We start from the raw sequence: 20,182 nt of genomic DNA on the forward strand, positions 1-20,182 counted from the left end.
ATAGTTTAAGTCTCCGGGAACCCATATGTTTATCCCACCTCAAATCATCTGAGAAGATCCTGCCCCAATACTTACAGTCTCTGACCTGCTCCATTCGCTCGTTACCTAAGAACCAAGGACATTTATTTTTCTTTCTAGCGAAAAACAAAGTTTTTGTCTTGTCAACATTTATCGTTATTTTATTTTCAAGCCAATAAGAATTTAGGGCATTTAATTTTTGTTGGAGCCCTATAGGAGTGAGATCCATCGCCGCCAGATCATCGGCGTACATAAGGCAGCTGATATGCCACCCCCAATCTTAAGAGAGTAACTATGCTTAAAACTTAACGTTTGAGGGCGTCTGCAAGGAACAGACTAAACAGCAGGGGTTCTAGGACCCACCCCTGCCGTAAGCCGTTCTGTACCGGGATATTACTAGACAGGCTACCTAGCCCATCCAGGTCAACTTGGACCCAATTGTGACTATAAATCTTCATCACATGGCCTAACCATGAAATATGAAGGTAGCTTGAGTGGTGGATGTGTTTTTGAGTTGGATAGAGAAAGGTAGCGGAGGGATAGAAGAGGGGAAAAGGTTTGCATTTATATAATGCTTGCTTACCTCTGATGGGGTGTTGAAGCGCTTCTTTTGCGAGTAGCACCCAGACAGGATTAGTGGTGAATTAGTATAGTGGAATATGAAATTTGAGAGGTGAACAAGTTATTCTGTTATTTTGATTGAAAAGGATAGTGGAGGGACAGGAGAGTGAAGGATTTTGATTTTCTTGGAAGGTCATAGCAGTAGGAGGAGGCTTTTTGATGAGTAAAAAGAGGTTGCGGAGGAGAAGAGTCAGAGGAAAGAGTTTAGAAAGGTTTGTTTTGGGGTTTGCTATAGTAAAAGAGGTGTCAGATGATGCAAGGAGGGGTGGAGTAGGAGAGAGTCCAGAAAGGGGTATTTTGGGGATCATAGTAGTGGTATGAGGTTTGGGTTCAATGAGAGAGTGGATGTAGAAGATATATTGAGAGAAGTATAGGGTGAGAAATAGGGTAGTGCATTGGATAGGCTGAATTAGAAGAAAGTGATAAATATATAGATCCATGAGTGCATTGAAAGTATATAGATGCATCAAGGAGGCAGGTATATGTAGATTAAAGATATTGGTAGAGGGACAGGATGAGAAATAGGGTAGTGCATTGTGTAAATGTATGTGTCTTGTAAAGCGCACTGCTGCCCTGAGGCGTCGTGGCGCTGTAGACCGCTGGGGAACCCGTCCTGGCTATCCCTGTGAGATGGTCCCTCCTGGGTATCTCCAAGGTGAAACCAGGCATCCCCGGCGAATGTGGGGGGCCGTTGTGGAGATGAGGCAAGCTAATGCCCAGAGTTGCCGAGTGTGTTCCTGGTTAGAGTAGGTACCGAGGCGAGAATTATCGAGTCCGTTTTGACCCTGGTCCACGACCCTGCCGCGTCGGGAATTGAACCCTGGTCCCTGGCCGATTCTCTGCTTGCGGATCTGCCGCCTCTAACCAGTGAGCCACACCTCTCCACATTGGATATGCTTTTTCAGGAGAAAAGTAACAGACACACAGATCCAAGTACATGGAAGGTACATAGATGCGCAATGGAAGAAGTACATGTCGACCAGAGATGCACCAGATGAACTCCGGTTTTCAAGTGTTATTGTATTTTATTTTATTTTTTTACATGATTATTTTTGGTCCCTGGCGCCCTTCCTTAGCCCCCAGCCCTTGTTTAAATACCCAACCCCTGCCCTGAAACCTAAAAGTATATACCAGCGCGCCTCCAGCCCCCAGCACTTTTTAAATATACCCAACCCCTGCCTTGATCCCTAAAACTAGACCCCAGCATGACTCCCCCAGTTCTCTCCCCTCCTCCCCCCTTTTAAAAAATACCCGACCCCGGCTCTGAGTCCTAAAACCGGACACCCGCACCCAATAAATAAAAAAAATAAAAAATATAAAGCCCTAAATCCGTACCCCCTGCCCCAGGCCCAATCCCCCTTATCTCTACAGGACAACGATGCAGCTCTTCAGAGGCGAGGTGTGGCACAGGTCAACAAGAGGAAGCGGAGGGGTATCTCCATTTCTTCTAACAATGCCGAAAGCCTTGACCACGCCGACACCTTTATCATCGTTACCAGCATATGCCCTTAGCACCAGTGCAACGTACCTTTGACTTTGCGGGCTCGATTTATGGGGTCCCGAAAAGGCTGTGTGCCCCCCTTTCCCATTTTGAATTATTTTGGCCCCAGGGGTGAGCTCCCTGTGGCCTGTAGATGCTCGGGGAGGGAGGCTGCGTGCCCCCAATCTCCCCATTTTGAAAAATTGTGGTCCAGGGAGATGGGGTCCCCAGGGCCAAACAAGGGTTGGGAGGGAGGCCACGTGGCTCCCCTCCCCTTTAATTAAAAAAAACAGGGCCCTTGGGGATGGGGGTCCCATGGGCTATGGGTCTCAGAGAGGGGGGCTTTGCGGCCCCCTGCCCTTTTGTTAAAAAATAGGCACTGGGGGATCGGGTCCCCAGGGCCTCACAAGGATCAGGAAGAGCGGCCACCCTTCCAATTAATTTTTAAAAAAGGGCCCTGGGAAATGGTGTCCCCAGGGCCCAACAGGGCTCACCCACCAGCCCATTCTTTAAAATAAATGCCCTAGAGGATGGATCCCCAGGGCCTAAGAAGGCATGGGGAGGGGGGTCGCGCAGCCCCCCTCCCCTTTAATTAAAATAAATTGTCCCAGGGGATGGGTTTCCCAGGACCTAAAAAGGATCGGGGAGGGGGCCCTGTGGGATGGGTTTTAGCCTAATAAGGCTTGGGGAAGAGGGGACAATCGCCCACCTCCCCTGTAATTAAAAAAAATGGCCCTGGGGAATGGGGTCCTCAGGGTCTAATAAGTCTCGGGAGGTGGGCCACACGGCCCCCTCCCCTTTAATTAAAAAAAACCCTGTGGATGGGGTCCCCTGGGCCTAACAAGGGTCGGTGAGGGGATCCACGCACCCTACCTCCCCTTTAATTAAAAAACACAGCTCTGGGCCAAGGGTTCCCCTGGGCCTAACAAGGGTCAGGGAGGGGAACTACGTGCCCACCTTCCCTTTTCTAAAAACAAATGGCCCTTAGGGGTGGGGTCCCCGGGGCCTAATAAGGCTTGGGGAGGAGGGGCCAAGAGGCCCACCTCTCCTTTAATTTAAAAACAATGGCCCTGGGACGGCCTTATAAGGCTCAGGGAGGTGAGCCACACTGCCCCCTCCTCATTATTTAAAAAGAAACAGGCCAGGGTATGAGGTGCCCAAGGCCTAATAAGACTCAGAGAGGGGGAGCCATGTGGCCCCATCCCCTTTCATAGGAAAAATGCCCTGGATTATGGGGTCCCAGGGGCTCAGGGAGAGTGGCCACTTGCCCCCCCTTTAAGGAAAAGACTTAGGGGATGTGGTCCCCAGGGCCTAAAAAGGCTCAAGGATGGGGTGCACTTGGCCCCCCCTCCCCTTAAAAGAATGATACCTGGGGGATGGGGTTCCTATCTCCGTGAGGGGGGCCATGGAATCCTCCCCTTTAAAACACATTAGGTCCCGTGGCCAACCCACCTGCCGGGTTGGCCTTCCGTATGGTAATAAAATGTGACTTCACATTAAAAAAAAACTCTAGAAATTAATTGAAAAAAACAAAAGTTAAAGTAACGTTATAGTTACAAGAATTTGTCAGTGACAGCCTTGTTTTGAACTTAAAAAATCACAGAAATTCACCAGTTACCTTGAGCCCCCACCATGCACTGCTTGTGACCTCACACATTACATCTCTCATGACATTTTCTATGGCATCATTTATGACTTCACTGATGACAACTCCCATTACATCATTGATGACATTGGTGAAGCAAGCTTGTGTTATGTGCAGCATTGACCCAGTGCCAAACCCAGACACCAAGTATGTCCAAAGTGCTGAGTGCAGCTGCCCACTGGAGTCAAAGGACCGGGTGCATCTGTCCTCTCTCTCCTTCCTCTCTCAGTCCCTCCCAGGCTCTGCCTCCATCTTACTTTGTATCTTTAGAGCCACAAGTGCAAGTTTTCCACAAGCGGTGCAGTCTCTGGCAAACCTGAGCTACTTTCAGAGTTTGTTCTGGTCTGTCCTAGAGCAGAGGTGAATTTGAATATATGGAAGGTGGGGGCCTGCAAAAAACACATTAAAAACAAACACTGCTCTGTGCAAGTCTTGAAATTAAATGTAAATGTCCAGAACAATCTATATTTTAATTAAAAAAACAAATGTGTGTGTAGAAAGTTAAAAGTTAAATTTCTCTCACCTTTGCGGAGACACAGAGTCTCTCTCAGATGAGGCTGCAAATCTCTCCATGGAGAGGAATCTTCTGTTCCAGGGTCATTCCTCACCCTGGGGCAGCTCTGTCCAGGGAGACGTCCTTGTCTGTCATGAAGGTTGTACTGGGAAACTGGTACAGAGGAGGGAGAGACAGAGACAGAGAAATAGAGGAAGGGAGGGAGGGAGAGACAGGTACAGAGAGATGGAAGAAGGGAAGAGGGAGGAGGGATGGAGGAACAGGTAGAAAGAGAGAGGGAGAGAAAGGTGCAGAGAGATGGAGGGAGGGAGGAGGGAGAGACAGGTACAGAGAGATGGAGGGAGGGAGGGAGAGACAGGTACAGAGAGATGGAGGGAGGGAGGGAGAGACAGGTACAGAGAGATGGAGGGAGGGAGGGAGAGACAGGTACAGAGAGATGGAGGAAGGGAGGAGGGAGAGACAGGTACCGAGAGATGAAGGGAGGAAGGAGAAAGATAAATAGAAAGAGGGAGAGAAACAGTAATAGAGAAAGAGGGAGATAGAGAAAGGCAAAAAAAGAGGATGAGAGTTGGCATAGAGACAGTGGAATATATAGAGAATGGGTGTCCGAGAAGAAGAGAAAGAGAAAACGATAAAGTCCACATCAACCTGATAAAGTGGTTCATGCAACAAAGTGTTGAAAAGCTTGATGGGATCCGAGAGCGACTCCTCTTTGTGGGTCTGGCAGCAGAATATCGTGGAGTAAATATTGTCTGACAAACATATTCTACCTTAAGTATCCAGTGGCGGCTCCTCTGCTAAGGCGGAGGAGCGTCGCCCCGCTACTCAAAAGGAAACTAAAATGATAACATATCTGAAATAATCCACTAAAGTTGTTTTGTAGAGAGATTTATTTGTGGATCATAAACCAACATCCATCACCACAGCGGTAACAGATCAAACTGTCATTACAGGGAGTGCAGGTTAGAACGCTCATAACATTCCACAAGCGTTCCAATCGTGGGGGTGGGCGGAAGGAACCAATAGATATAAGCTAAATACAACACATCTTCCTTCCAATACAATTTGGGAACACAAATAAAAATCAATACGTGAAATAGTCTTTTTGCCAATTAGGTTTGGAATGTACCTTCCTCAGGTGCATCTTCCTTCCAGGAATGGTATTCTTGTTGTCGTTATTCGGTCTAACATAGCAATCATTGTGGATAGAATCATCACTCCTATCATGAACTATTCTGTCAACACTCCAATACTGCCCATCATCCAACTTTACAACATTCTTGAACACTTTGCTCACCACTCTTTTCCCAGAAAATTTTGAACAACCTGACATTACAAAATTAGGTACTTTTACTTTTTACTGCGTCACCTACCATCAAAGCTCTAGGCAACCTCTGTATTCCTCCATTGTACCTATCCACATATTTCCTTTGATTTAGCTGTATCTTATCCCTGATCATCTCTCTATTCACTTCCTCTTCTCTTCCACCGACGAGCCACAAAGGGCCTAACTTGGTACCAGGCTCTCTCCCTTTAAGAGACTTAAATGGTGACATGCCGGTGACTGAGTGAGGAGTGATAAGATAGGACCAAGCCATGTCCTCCAGTGTTTTCTCCACATTGCTGCCATTTTGTACACTGAGTTGAATACAGTCCTTGATCATGCGATTTATACGTTCCACCAGACCATTCGCCCTCGGGCAATACAATGGCATAGGTTGATGTTCAACTGACAACTTGCGCAGGAACTCTTTCATACATGCAGAGGTAAATTGAACCCCATTATCCGTGATCAAGATCTGTGGTACCCCTTCTGTACGGAAAACACCTTGAAGAAAACTGATCACACTATCAGTAGTGATATTTTCTACTACCTTGATGATGATCCATTTCGAATGGTAGTCCACTAACGTGATAATGAATCTTCCACCCAGTCCTTTTACATTTAGAGGACCGACAATATCCATGGCCACTTTAACCCAAGGAGCAGCTGGAACTTCCACTGGAGAGATTTTCTCTTTGCTCACAACTTTACACTTGTCACTCATAGTACACAGTACGCATTCTCTTACCTCCCTCTCCACCATGGTGTCCATTTTTGGCCACCAATAATGTAATCAAATTTTACTCTTGGTCTTAGCGCAACCTAAATGGCCTTCATGTGCCAAATGTAGTAACTTTTCTCTTATGCCCTCAGGAGGTACAAGCTTGTTTCCTCGATATAGATTTTGTCCTTGTATATGTAGTTCGTTCCTCACTTCCCAAAACACATCCTTTCCATTTTTAAAAAACTTAGGACTACACGGCCATCCCTCGCATATAAGCTGTTTCACTCTTGGGAATAATTCATCGTTAGCTAAGGCTTCTTTCCACTCAGGTTTATCCAACCCATCAAAAACTGCAGACACCACAATTTCGTCACCAGGATCTACCTCTAATTCCTGATTCTTTAGTGGTAACCTAGACAAGCAATCAGCTGCCTGATTATTTTGTCCAGGTATGTACACCACTTCAAAATTGTATCCTTGAAGACCAAGGAACCATCTTGATATCCTTGGTGTGGACCTTCCGAGATTCTTTGTTGAAAAAATGCTTACTAAGGGCTTATGGTCTGTCCTTACATTAAAAGGTATGCCCCAAACAAATGTCCTGAAATGTAATATAGCCCAATAACATGCTAATGCTTCCCTTTCAATTACTGAATAGTGGGTTTCATCTGCAGTAAGAGCTCTTGATGTAAACGCCACTATCCTTTCCCCATTTTCTGTCACTTGACTGAGAGTGGCTCCAATCCCTTTCAAACTAGCATCAGTCGTAATGATGGTGCGTTTGCTTGTATCAAAACACCCTAAGAATGGTGCCTCTGATATACTGTCTTTGATTGTCCTGAAAGCCTCATCACATTGTTCATCCCATTCAAACTTTGTACCTTTCTTTAATAGACACCTCAAGGGATAGGTAGTGTCAGCAAAGTTTTTTATGAAGTTAGAGTAATATTCTGACAACCCCAAGAATGATTTGATCTCTTCCTTGTTAGTGGGACATGGCGCTAACTTTATTGCATCTACCAGATTAGTTTTAGGCTTAATTCCATCTTTGGAAATGACATGGCCTAAGTAAGTAACCGAGCGTACTCCTATCTGGCATTTTTCCTTTTTTAATGTAATACCAGCTTCCTTTAAACTACTCAGAACCAAGCGTAGCTTCCCATTATAATCCTCTTCATTCTTGCCATACACTAACAAGTCATCCTGGAAACATAAAACTTGTTCCAACCCTTCTAAAATATTCTGCATTGCCCTTTGGAAAACTGCCGCGGCTGAGGCTAAGCCAAATGGAATTCTACAAAATCTGAATGCACCAAACGGTGTTATGAACGTGGTCAATGCCTTACTCTCAGGATGAAGTCTTATTTGGTGGTAGGCTGAAGACAAATCTATTACTGAGAAGAATTCTGCCCCACAGATCTGATTCAGCATATCATTGATATTTGGCAAGGGGTGCCTATCAATCCATATGTTTCTGTTTAACTCTCTTAAATCAATACACAACCTGATGCTGTTCGTATTGCCTTTTGCTGTGATAACAATAGGTGCAACCCACTCAGCACATTCCACCGATTCTATAACTCCTTGACTAAGTAGTTTGTCAAGTTCTACCTTCAGAGGTTCTCTCAACATAATGGGAACATTCCTACATTTATGGGCTACCGGTTTTGCCCCCACCTTCATTTTATTTTATGTTGATACTCTTTCAGGCACCCCAGTTTATCTGTAAAAATTCCTGGGAACTCATCAAAAATCTCTGCCCCACACACACCTCTTCCCACCAACATGACAGGAGTATCTGCACTAGGATCAAATTTCATTCCTAGGTCTCTCTGGTGCCCCCATCCTAGCAGGTTTGCCCCTTTCTTTGCAATATAGACTTTCCCAACCGTACTCCTATCCTTGAGTGATATCCTCATAATGGCTACTCCATCTAAAGGAATCGGGTCCTTGTTATACCCTACTGGTACTACATATGGGGAGTGTAGTTCAACTTCTCCCTCTCTGAATTTTTTACAAAATGTCTCGCTATTCATGAAAGTAAAAGGTGAACAAGAATCAGCAAACATTTCCAGTTTTTCTCCATCCAAACCTATTTCACATTTTGGTAGCTCAATATGATTTACACTACTTTCCTCCAAATCCTTCACTTGTAAAACAAAATTCCTTTCGTATCCTTCACCATTCTCCACACTATTTACTGTTCTGCCAGACATATCCTTGCACGCTCGTGCAAAATGTCCCTTGCGATTACAAATCCTGCACGTGGCCGTTCTTGCTAAACAATTAATACTGTTTGCCAAATGCCCGCTGCTTCCACATCTGAAGCATTTCAACCTGTTTTCATTGTACATCCTCTCCTTGTTAACCATATCCTTTCCATCTTTTTTTTTACATTCTTTATAGCACAAACCTCTTTTAGTTCTTCACTTATCTCACTTACACTGTTATCACCAGTTGTGTTCATTTCCTTCATGCATTCCACAGTATGCTCAACACGTTTAGCAATGTGAATCGCCATTTTTCAATCCGGATTGCCAACTAGTAACTTTCCCTGAATTTTCTCATTATTAGTACAGCGTACTAGTTGGTAACGTATCAAGGATTCCATTAGTTCATTAAATTCACACGTATTTGCAAGCCCTCTTAAACTAGCAATGTAGCTTCCTACTTTCTCATTCTTCCCTTGGACCCTTGCAAAAAATGTATGTCTTTCAAGTACTACATTAATTTTTTCCGCAAATTGAAGTTCTAATTTCTTCACACTACAATCATACACATCTCTACCTTCTTCATCCGCTTCATCATCTAAATCTGGCAAGTTGTCAAAGATCTTCCTTCCCTCCGCCCCTAAATTATGAAGCAGAATATGTTGTCTTCTGATTGCAGAAAACCCACTTTCCCCTATAGCAATGAGATAAGACTCAAAACTTTTCCTCCAATCTTTCCATGTAACCAAAGGCTCCCCTGCTTCAGATAGAAAAGGTGGAGGCTGTAACATACTAGTCGCTGCCATACTGTAATCTCCACACAAATAACTTCCTCTTACTTTTCCTTGTTAAAGTTTCCTAACCCAAGCCACTACCTCAATTTTACTTCACTTTACTTTTACACTTAATGTAATATACAGCTTTAAACTTCTCACCCACAACTTATTCTACCTAGGTTATTTTTTTTTTTATTTTTTTTAAAAAAAACCTTTATTACAATTTCAAAAAGATACAAGTATGGGCCTACAACCAACAGGCCGGCCGCTAAACGCAGTGTAAACATAGGCACGACTTAACATGCACATCAATGAAGCAGCAAAATAGTTACTAAAGTGCTAATCATCGCAGTCAGCCACAGCCGCAGTCCCTAAACAAACAGGAAAGGTTTCATATTTTTGAAAAACAGAAAACATCAAACTCACAAGGCAGAGGAAGTTAATGGCAGAAACATGTGCTCCTCGTATCGAGGGAGTAAACCAACCCGGGTAGACAGAGGGGGGGGTAGGGGGGCAAGGCAGAAGTGACAAAGTCGCATGTCGCAGGAGCATACAGGAATGCGGGGGCTAGGGAGACAGAGCGGCGTCCATCTCACGCGTCTGGGGCGGGGCGCAAATACCTCCACGATAGGAGTTCCAGGGACCCCACACCTTAATCCACTTCCCAGGCTTGCCTCTCGCCACATACACCGTTTTCTCTCTAAACATACACCAGTCCATGTGTTCCCTCCACTCGGAGACCGTTGGCGGCCTCTGGGAGCCCCACAGTTGTGCGATGTCACGCTTCGCTATCATGTAGCCTAGGGTCACCCATTGCGTCTGCGTCACATTGTAATCAGTCGGCTCCCAGACATTCAGCAAGCATCTACGTGCCTCCGGCAATAAGGCAACATGCGTGACTTCTTCTAACACCGCATGCACTCTGCACCAAAACCGAGTCACCTCCGGACACTCCCACAAGATATGGAGAAAAGTCCCCAGTAGCCCACAGCCTCGCTTACACAAACCATCCACCGAATACCCCATACGCATCAGGCCGGGCCCCGTGACGTACACTCTATGCAGTATCTTAAGCTGGACGAACCGCAATCGGGCCGGGATAGCCACCTCTTTCGGGGAGGCCACCGCTGACACCCAATCCTCGTCGTCCAGTTCTATACCGTCTGCAATCCATGTCTCCCGCAATGAGGCCAGCAAACCCATTCGATCATTGATAAGCTTTTTATAAATCAACGAAATGGTGCTATCCGGCACATAGCCGTCCAATATTCTGTCTTCCAACGGGGAATGCTCCGGAATAGCCGCCACGTCTGAGAACACAGAACACAAGGCATGATGAACTTGAACATACCGATAGTATTCCCTATCATTCAACTGGTATTCCGTTTTCAGCATGTCGAACGTCTTGAATTTCCCTTTCGTCCAGAGATCCCCCACCGTGCTGATACCAATCGTATCCCACTTCTCGAAGCCTTTCGTAGTATACAGACAACCCAAACGCTGGGACGCGTACAATGGCGTAGCCCGAGTCAAGCGATCCCTCCACCCCATCGCCGCATTTGCTGCATGCCACACCTTGCACTGCGACCCGCGTCGGGCCCGTCAACCGCGCATCAAGGGACCCCGAGTATAGTGCTCGATTATAGTCTCCGCCTGGCAGTAGCAATTTGTCCATCTCAAAAGCCGGGTTCAAAGCAGGGCCATACATCCCGTGATTGACGGCAGCCAACTGGGAGGCCCAGTAATATCGCTTAATGTCAGGGAGGGCGACCCCCCCGTCATACCACGGTAGGGTCAGTTTAGCAAGAGCAATCTGCGGCCGCCCATCCCAAAACAATCGACGCTGGAGACACTCCACCTCCCGAAAATAACGGGCCGGCACTACGTCCATAGTATTTTGCAGGGCGTACAAAAAACGTGGTAGCGACATCATTTTGAACAATGCTGCCCGGCCGAGCGGCGAGAGCGGCAGCCGCCGCCAACCCGCCACATCCGCCCTTAGGCGCTGAAGGGGGGGGAGAAGATTCCGTTCATACCGGGCCACCGGATCCAGGGTTATAAAGATACCCAAATACGTGAACCCCGACTCCGCAATCTGGATAGGGCACCCCCGCGGAAGGGGGGGCCTCCCCGGAGAGAACGTATACACAAGACTTAGCCCAGTTAATTACCAATCCGGAGTTGCGACCAAAGGAGCTCAACACATCCACCAATACAATGAGCGATTTACGCGGAGATGCAAGATACAAGAGGATATCGTCCGCAGATAGGGAAACACGATCCTCGTATTCCGGCGTCCATCTAAGGCCACGTATCGAGGGGTGCCACCGCAACCATTCCGCAAGGGGCTCCAAGCAAAGCGCAAAGAGAAGAGGCGATAGTGGACATCCCTGTCGGGTGCCCCTACCCAAAACAAAGGGAGCCGACACCCGTCCGTTGACCACTACCTGTGCCAGTGGGTTGTCATAAAGCAATTTCACCCAACCGATAAACCCCGGGCCGAACCCAAACTTCGCCAACGCCGCCCAGATGTATGGCCATTCCAAGGTGTCGAACGCCATGGTAGCGTCCAAGGACGCCAAGATGGCCGGCTCACGAATGAATGGGGCGCGAGCAAGGACGCCATGCAGTCGCCGCAGGTTCAAAGCGGTATTGCGATGGGGTATAAAACCGGATTGATCCTGATGAATCAGGTCGCCCACAACCCGGATCAGGCGATTGGCCAGTACCTTGGCGAGGATTTTGGGCTCCGCGTTTAACAAAGAGATAGGCCTGTAAGAAGTACACCGATCCCGCGGCTTCCCTTCCTTGTGGATAACAACAATAGTAGCAAGACGTTGGTCAGAAGGGAGGGAGCCCGCCGCCTGAGCCTCAAGGAACATGTCCCGGAGATACGGGGCAATCGCATCTGGGCGCAGCTTATACAATTCGATGGGAAGTCCGTTAGGACCCATGGCCTTACCCGAGGCAACGGAACGAATGGCCAAAGCAATCTCATCTGGCGATAGGGCCGCATCCATCAATACTTTATCCTCATCAGATAGGGAAAGCAGAGTAATATCTCGAAGCAGCAGTCGAGAGTCTTCCTCCGATCGCTCTGAGACCGGAGAGTAGACCCCGTGAAAATACTCCGCAAAGCAATCAACAATGTCACCGGGGTCCGTCACACGCACACCATCCACCCTCTCAATCTCTGGCACCACTCGACTCGCTCTTTCCTTCTTATCCAACCAGGCAATCAACTTCCCGGCCTTATCACCCATATCGTACAATCGCCCCTGTTGCTCCCTGCTCATACTCCTAGCAGATTCAGTAACCAGCGCCTTATAGTCGGCCTGCTTAAGCTCCAGCACATGCAATCTGTCATCCGTAACACCTTGCTCCAACTCACTCTCCAACTCGGTGATCTCATTTTCTAGCCGAACAACCTCCTGCGCCTCGCATTTTTTGGTATGGGAAATGAGAGATAGGGCCTGGCCCCGGAGCACCGTCTTAAAGGCCTCTCAAAGGGAGATGGCGGAAGACACCGACCCCACGTTATCATTAAAATAGTGTTCCAAAGACTTAACCAGGTCTGCACGGATCGTGGGGTTTCGTAGGTACCAGGGGTTGATCGGCGCCACCCTCCCCTCCGCCCCCAAGGCGATATCTAGGTGTAGCAAAAGAGGGGAGTGATCAGATATACCACGTGCCAAGTGTCGCACTTCCCCGATCATCCCAGCTTGGGCCGCAGGCACTAGCATATAGTCAAGCCTCGAAAGACTACCGTGGGCCCCAGAGTGGAAGGTATATTGCGCCTGTCCAGGATGTTTCAACCGCCAGCAGTCTATCAGTCCCAGGGTATCCAGAAAGCCCCCCAGCCAGTTCTGGGCCCGAGGGAGGTCCCTAGGGGGGTGTCGATCTTCAACTCCGGAAACCACTGCGTTAAAATCCCCCCCCAAGACCAAACCCCCCCCGGAAGCCCAAGTAGCAGGCGCCCCAAATCAGCAAAGGTGGCCGTCTGCAGGCCCGGCGGCACGTAGACCGCGACCAGTGAAATCAATCTACCCTCCCACCTCCCCACCAGCGCAGTGTAGCGCCCTCTGTCGTCATGGAGCACCTCATCCACCACCAGCGGGAGAGAGGTCCTGACTAAAATGCCCACTCCCCTCGAGCCAGAGGTGAAACCAGAATGGGCCAGGAGGCGATATCCTCGTCTGTTCATGGCATGAAAAGAGTTCCCTATGAGGTGCGTTTCCTGCAAGAACACAATATTGGGCGAAATACGTTTCAAGAACTGCAGGACTACCCCCCGCTTTATCCTGTCCCCCAGCCCATTCACATTCCAGGAAAGAAGTCTCAGTCCCCTACCCCCCATCCCTCCCAGCACAAAATATCCCCCTCCCGGGGAGCACAATCATAATAGCACAGCGAAAAATATTACCCCGCCTTGTGAAACAAACAAACAAACCCCAACCCCCCCCATCAACCTCAACAAAACTCCCCCCTCCCTGCACCCCTGCGTGAGCCCGATCAGCCCCCCCCAACATGCAGTGTGCCTGTCGCCCCAATATGGAAAAAGGACAAGAAAAAACCCCAGAAGGAGGAAAGGGCCCCAGCAAGCCCCCCGCAACCTCCAAATACCACGGGGCAAATCATTACAAACTGGAGTCCAGTGCAGCCACAGGTGCAAAACATTACCAATACAGTCCATCACCAGGATCACAGTTCCATTCCTACTCCGTCAAACCCTCTCCGCTCTCCGCCATCCGACCCTCCCGATCCCGACTCTTGGGCAGGGCATCCAGCCACTCTCCCACCACCTCTGGCCGGTCGAAGAAGTGGGAGCGACCATCCAACTCGACCCGCAGCCTAGCCGGGAACAGCATCGCATACTTGAACTCCATGTCTCTCAAGCGCCGTTTGATGGCCGAGAATCCCATCCGTTGCTTTTGAACCGCTTGTGTAAAGTCTGGGTAAAAGCTAACATTAGAGTTCTCAAATCGTAATGGCCCAGCCACCCTCGACGCCTGCAGGATAGCGTCTCTATCCCGAAAATTAAAAAGTCGGGCAATGATAGGCCGTGGGGGGGCACCCACCTTGGGCGCACCCCCCGGGATCCTGTGGGCCCGTTCCACAGCGAAGAACTTGCTCAGCCCTTTGGGTGCTAGATGAGTCACCACTAGATCCTCCACAAAAAGATCCACAGCAGACTCCTCCGACCGTTCGGGCACGCCAATAATGCGGACGTTGTTCCGTCTGGCCCTGCCTTCGGAGTCCTCCAGGCGACGCTCGGTCAGGTCACTGGCGAGCTGCAACCTCCGCACCGTCGTCTGCAAGGCGGCCACGTCTACCGTTAGGCTCGACGCTGCTTAGGTCAATGAGTCGACCCGGTCATTGGTTTTCGACAGGTCCGCTCTGACCAAGGTGACATCAATCAGCACCGAGTCCAATTTGTTAGCCAGAGTATCCAATTGCTGGTTCACAGTCACCTTCATCTCCTCAATGGCCCCCATGACATCCAACAGGGTCAATTCGGATGATGCGCCCGAGGCCTCCTTGGGCGGCTCAGGCGATTTACGCGATCCACTAGGGGATCCCTTTGGCTGTGCATAGCGGTCCATATTGTTGGCCTGGGAATAAGCTCCCCTCCGGGTAGATTTGGTTTTCAGTTTGTCGCCGTCCACTCTCGTCGTCATCGTCAGCAATCAGCAAGGTCAGCATCCTCCAGCACCCGGAGGAAGGCCAGGAGATCCGGGCCGCCAACTGAAAGTGGCCTGTTTACAGTTCAAGACTAGGCCTTGCACTCCGTGCTCCGCGCAGCTCTCCCAATGTCCCACGCATCAGTCTCGGTAGCTTAACTCGAAACCGAAAGTGAAAGCACGGGGTCCGGGGCAGACCCAGCCTGGCATGCCGCTGTTGTTCAATTCGCAGCCAGGCACCTCACCAACCCGAGTTCGGCACCAAGGCCGGAGAAGGCCGCAAACTTCAGATCGCCAAAAAAACACGTTCCCGGAGTCCAATTTCGATTTGGAAAACGAGTGGCACCTTAGCGCAAGATCATAAACAAAAGCCCATCGAAAAAATCAGGATTATGACAGGATAGACGTGGGAGGTTGCGGAGGCCCCCGGGAGCCACAAGCCTACGCGGCCATCTTGGTTGCGCGCTAGGCTCCTCCCCTGAGTCCGACCTCTACCTAGGTTATTAATGTCACTTTTCAGTCACTAAATTCCAGTCAGTACAGAACATATCCTCCGCAGATCTAGTTACTCCCGGCGATTTGCTGTGTCTCACCGTACTTCTCCCGTTTTTCAGTTCACATCTGTAATTAGGACTTCCCTCAGGCAATGTTCTTCATAGCCACAGATTCACCCCGCTGTCTCCACCAAGCTTCCTCCTTAGTATGCTTCGCAGGCAATCAACTACTTTAGCAGACAACTCTTCCAGCCAGCACCTGGATTCCTCACCGCGCATACGAAGTCAATCTTCTTCTTTCCTGTCAGTCCCTTATTTCCCACTGCGCATGGCTGCCAGAAAGTCAATACTCTCTACGTCTTCCCCGCGTGTGTGTTCGCTCACTTGGACGCAACGCAATCGTCTTTCTGTCTGTCAGCTTCGTCACACACTGCACATGGCCGCCAGAAGTCAATTCCTCTCCTCGTCTTCTCCGCGCATGTGCTCCCTCCACACGCTGTTTCCCTCACGACTTCCTCCCTTGCGTGCCTCACGCCGAGATTCTCTTTACCTTCCAGTCACCACAACACGCGCCGCACCTCCGAGACAGTCTCTGTGCACCCACGTCCAGGCTCTTGCCCCTCCGTTATTCCTCCTCACACTCCTCCAATATTCACTTCAGGTTGCACGTTAGACCTTACGACGCACGTACCTCCGAGACCTTCCTCTGTACATCTGCGTCACCATGCACTTTCATTTACGGTGAGTTCTCTTCACACGTTTCTTCCTTCACCAACTTCTTGACTCCGTTCAATTCCTCTTTTTACTCCTCCTTTCATCCCAACTGTGGCCACACAGGGAGGGGATGTCAGTAAGTCGCCCTCCGCACAAGTATCTCGTCGCCAGTGAAATAATCCACTAAAGTTGTTTTGTAGAGGGATTTATTTGTGGATCATAAACCAACATCCATCACCACAGCGGTAACAGATCAAACTGTCATTACAGGGAGTGCAGGTTAGAACACTCATAACATTCCACGAGAGTTCCAATCGTGGGGGTGGGCAGAAGGAACCAATAGATATAAGCTAAATACAACAATATCGTTATTATCATTTTCGTTTTCAGTGACTCGCGGAGCGCAGCTGGCCACAGCAGGGAGAGGAGTGGTTTGCACTCCCTAAGTGCGCTGGACTGGTTGGGTGGCCCTTTTGGGCCGGCCGAACAGTCATGCGCACTTTCCATCTTCCCCACCAGGCTGCATTACACAGCCTGATGAGGAACACGCAAAGGCTCCCTGTCCCCATCTGAGAGCTGATCCACGGCGCTCAGACCAATCACAACGGTGCATTGCTGCTTTGTGATTGGCTCAGGGGAGCCTGAGAGCCCAGGTGCTTCCTTCTGCTTCCTGCTGCCGGACCCGGGACAGGAAGAAGAGGACGGAGGAGAGGCGGCGGCAGGTCATCACAGGTAAGTGTTTTTTAAAACTTTCTTTGTCCCCCTTCCCCCACCCTGCCCACCACCCGGGTCCGGTAGCAGCCGCTACTGTAAGTATCACACATTGGAGTTAGAAAATCAACACTCAAAGAGATTCACTTTTTGTAAATTATATTTTAGACACTATATGAAAACCAGACATTATTTCTGTCAATGACACTGACACACATCCCTCTTTGTGTTTGTGTGTCTTTGCACAGCTGTAGATAGAAGTGCTGTCCACAGTAACACAAGAGCATCAGCAATGGTGGAGGTACCACAGGCAGGGGATGAAGGACTGTGAGGGGTGTGAGCTTGAACAGTCTAGTACAGCATAACATGACATGTTAGGAACATATTTACATGTGAGAGTGTGAGGTGGAAGGGTGTGAGGCAGGGGTGCAGCTACCAAGTGTGCAGCAGGTGCAGTGACACTGGGGCCCGGGGCTGTGAGGGGCTCCAGGGCTGTGAGGGGCCCCAGGGCTGTGAGGGGCCCCAGGGCTGTGAGGGGCCCTCTGCACCACTATTGTAGCTGCTTGAGAGCTCTTGGCACCCTTGCTACACCACTGGTATGAGGCAGATATGTCCTCCGAGCTGCACTCGGTGGAAGTAAGAAGCCGGCATTTACCACGACCACCCAAGACTGAACAATCCCTGCGTCTACAACCCCCGCCCTCACTTTCAGCATCTACTGTCCCAGAGTGACGCTCACTAACATGGCTGAACCCTAACACACATGAACATGTCATGTACCACAACATGCAGAAACAAGAGACAAAAGTGTGTTTACCTGGACGGAGGCACAGCGAGGTTTTCAGAAGAGAGCGCGGAGGATTCTGGGAATACCCTGGACAATCTCCAGCCTCGTCTCGGAGCCCAGCAGAGCTCTGCACCCTGGGGCTGTAGAATACTGCTCTCTCCACTGCAGGGGGGGGGGGGGAGCCAGAAGAGAGGGAGAGGAGGGAGAGAGAGAGAGGGAGGGAGAGAGAGAGAGAGAGAGAGAGAGGGTGAGGGAGAAGTAGAGGGAGAGAGAGAGAGAGAGAGGGTGAGGGAGAAGGAGAGAGTGAGGTAAAGAAAACAAAGAGTAAAGATTAAGTGAGGAAGGAAGGGTGAATTTCTTTTCCGGTCCAAACTTCAGGGCCCTACTTTTCTTCCAGTCACAATAACAAAGCCCTTCAGCATTTTACACCCTTGAGTAGAGTAGTAACAGGGTGTTAAACATATGTAGCTTCAATGCGTTAATAAAACTAAGGGGCATATTAACAATGTCCCTGCAGCACTTTTACACCACCAGAGCGTCACTTTTGTGACACTCTGGAGACGCAGCGTGCCGGGCCATATCTACAAGGCCATGCAAAGCCACCCTGCATGGCTTTCCATCGCCTTGTAAATATGGAGTAAGGCAATGCCCTACTCTGCGCGGAAGGGGCGTTCCATGAGTGTTGCTGTGGGAGCTCCCATGCAACACCGATGCTTATTGACACAACCTCTGATTTACACATAGTGTATCTGGCGCAGCGCCAAAACTAACGCCTTCCAAAGCAGGAGTAACGAGGAGAAATGTTTACACTTCTGCTCGTTTTTCCCTCTTGCCAGGACACTTAGAAGGTGTTCTTTCCTGCACAAAAACAATTATGCCAACACAGACACCTGCAAGGGTGTCTCCGTTGGTGCTCGGCTGCAGGTCGTGTGCCGGCGCTGGCAGAAAGGACAGGAATGCACCGTATGTTGCAGATATGGCTCATCCCTGCCCTTTTCTTTTGACGTCGGGCAGCACAGCTAGAAGGCTCGCAGCGCTGCGCTGCACCAAAATATCGGAACTATTCCCCAATGTGTCTTTCCTGTCCATCACAAGATGCAAAATGAGTATTTCTGAATTTAGCTGCCTTTCTCTGCTTTCAAATAAAATGTGAAACAATTGTTGGTGATGATCACAGGAGACTAAGTCAGGCAGCAACAGTACACTTGCTCAAATACACACACATGGCCTCTATCGTAGGCTCTCCTTCCGCACGCCTCGTTTACAGATGTGCGGGCCAGAGGTTGTCCGTGGATGAAGCCTCTGTTGGCTCAGTTGATAGACAAGTTCCTCTGAGGGCCCTACGGTGTAGGGAGCATCAGAGGAAGGGCATTCGGCTTTCTGCACTATTGAGGGTGGAGAACGTAATGTCCTTTTTTCAGTCTGTTGCCACCAGGAACAACCTGGCAGTGAGGAATGGAAAAAAAACAATAATGTCCCCCACACTCCAGGACAAAACTCCCAAGGTATGGGGGTCCTTAGTTTTTGTGTTTTCAAAAACAAACTCCCAGTTTAGAAGTTTCTTTTTGTAATACAAAATAGTGTTAAAAGTTTGGTGGACGGCAGTTCAGTCTCACTGCAGCCGTCCACCAGAACTTTTGACCTTGAATGGAAAGGCTGTGATGCTGGACTGCTGGGCCGGTGGTCATCTCTAAATTTGACAGACAGTGCTCTATCAGGATGGTCGCGTATTGTCCTCCGCCATCATGACGGGCAGAATACCAACCGTTAAATGTTAAAATATGCCCATGGCACAGACAGGAGTAAATCCATTCCCTGCACAGTAACGGAAGGGAAAACATCTAAAACTGGTGGGGTGAAGGGGCTTTTCCAAGGGGAAAAAAATCCTTTAAAGGAAAATAAAGAGAGACCAACTGTTCTCATGCCAGGGCATATTTATTTGCTGGATTGTATGCTGTGTACAATTACACATGCTGAAATGCCTTTCTATGGTCGTAATTCGAAATTGACAAAACTTTTCCAGTAGTACTGTTGGAAAACTTTCAGAATTTGTGAAACGTGTAAATCCGCACCAATAAAAGAGGGTAGACACTGTGTCTGAAAAGCAACTGGAATGAATTACATTCTGGACCCGTATTACAAATAGTGCGCACTTTGCCTGTGTGCGTCCTATCACTGAAAATGTGCTGTCCCTGGACAGGCCTGTCTAGAAGCCGCTGGTCCACCTTTCACTGTGCAGGAGATGCCTGGAAACCCCTGAAATTCCTATTCCTGAAAGAAATGACCCAAATAGGGTCACTCGGGTTACTAAACCACCTCTCGGCCTTACCTATATCAATGGAGAGTCGGGCAGCCAGTAGAGAATGCAAACAAGCAGTTTATTATTAATCTCTGCAGAGAGTCCATTGTAGCCTGCATCAGACACAGAGAGCTGAGGGACTGACCCCCACCAGCACAGTACACAATACAGATTCATCAGAAGT

The 20,182-nt window shown here is 48.9% G+C and overlaps 1 protein-coding gene across 2 annotated transcripts in view; it reads right to left on the minus strand.

The window, feature by feature from the left end:
• LOC146813558 (erythroid membrane-associated protein-like) overlaps positions 1-20,182 on the minus strand; it is a 322,998-nt gene that overhangs the window by 271,004 nt on the left and 31,812 nt on the right. The window contains exons 3-4 of one of the 2 annotated variants that reach the window (XM_085620338.1): positions 17,730-17,861; positions 4,288-4,431 (exon numbers count right to left, since the gene is read on the minus strand). In XM_085620338.1, the coding sequence (XP_085476464.1) occupies positions 4,288-4,431; positions 17,730-17,861 (276 nt within the window). The remainder of the gene's footprint in view (positions 1-4,287; positions 4,432-17,729; positions 17,862-20,182) is intronic. The other variant, XM_085620339.1, reaches the window with a different exon arrangement.

Source organism: Triturus cristatus, chromosome 7, assembly GCF_964204655.1.
Source record: "Triturus cristatus chromosome 7, aTriCri1.1, whole genome shotgun sequence".
In the NCBI taxonomy this organism is placed as follows: Eukaryota; Metazoa; Chordata; class Amphibia; order Caudata; family Salamandridae; genus Triturus; species Triturus cristatus.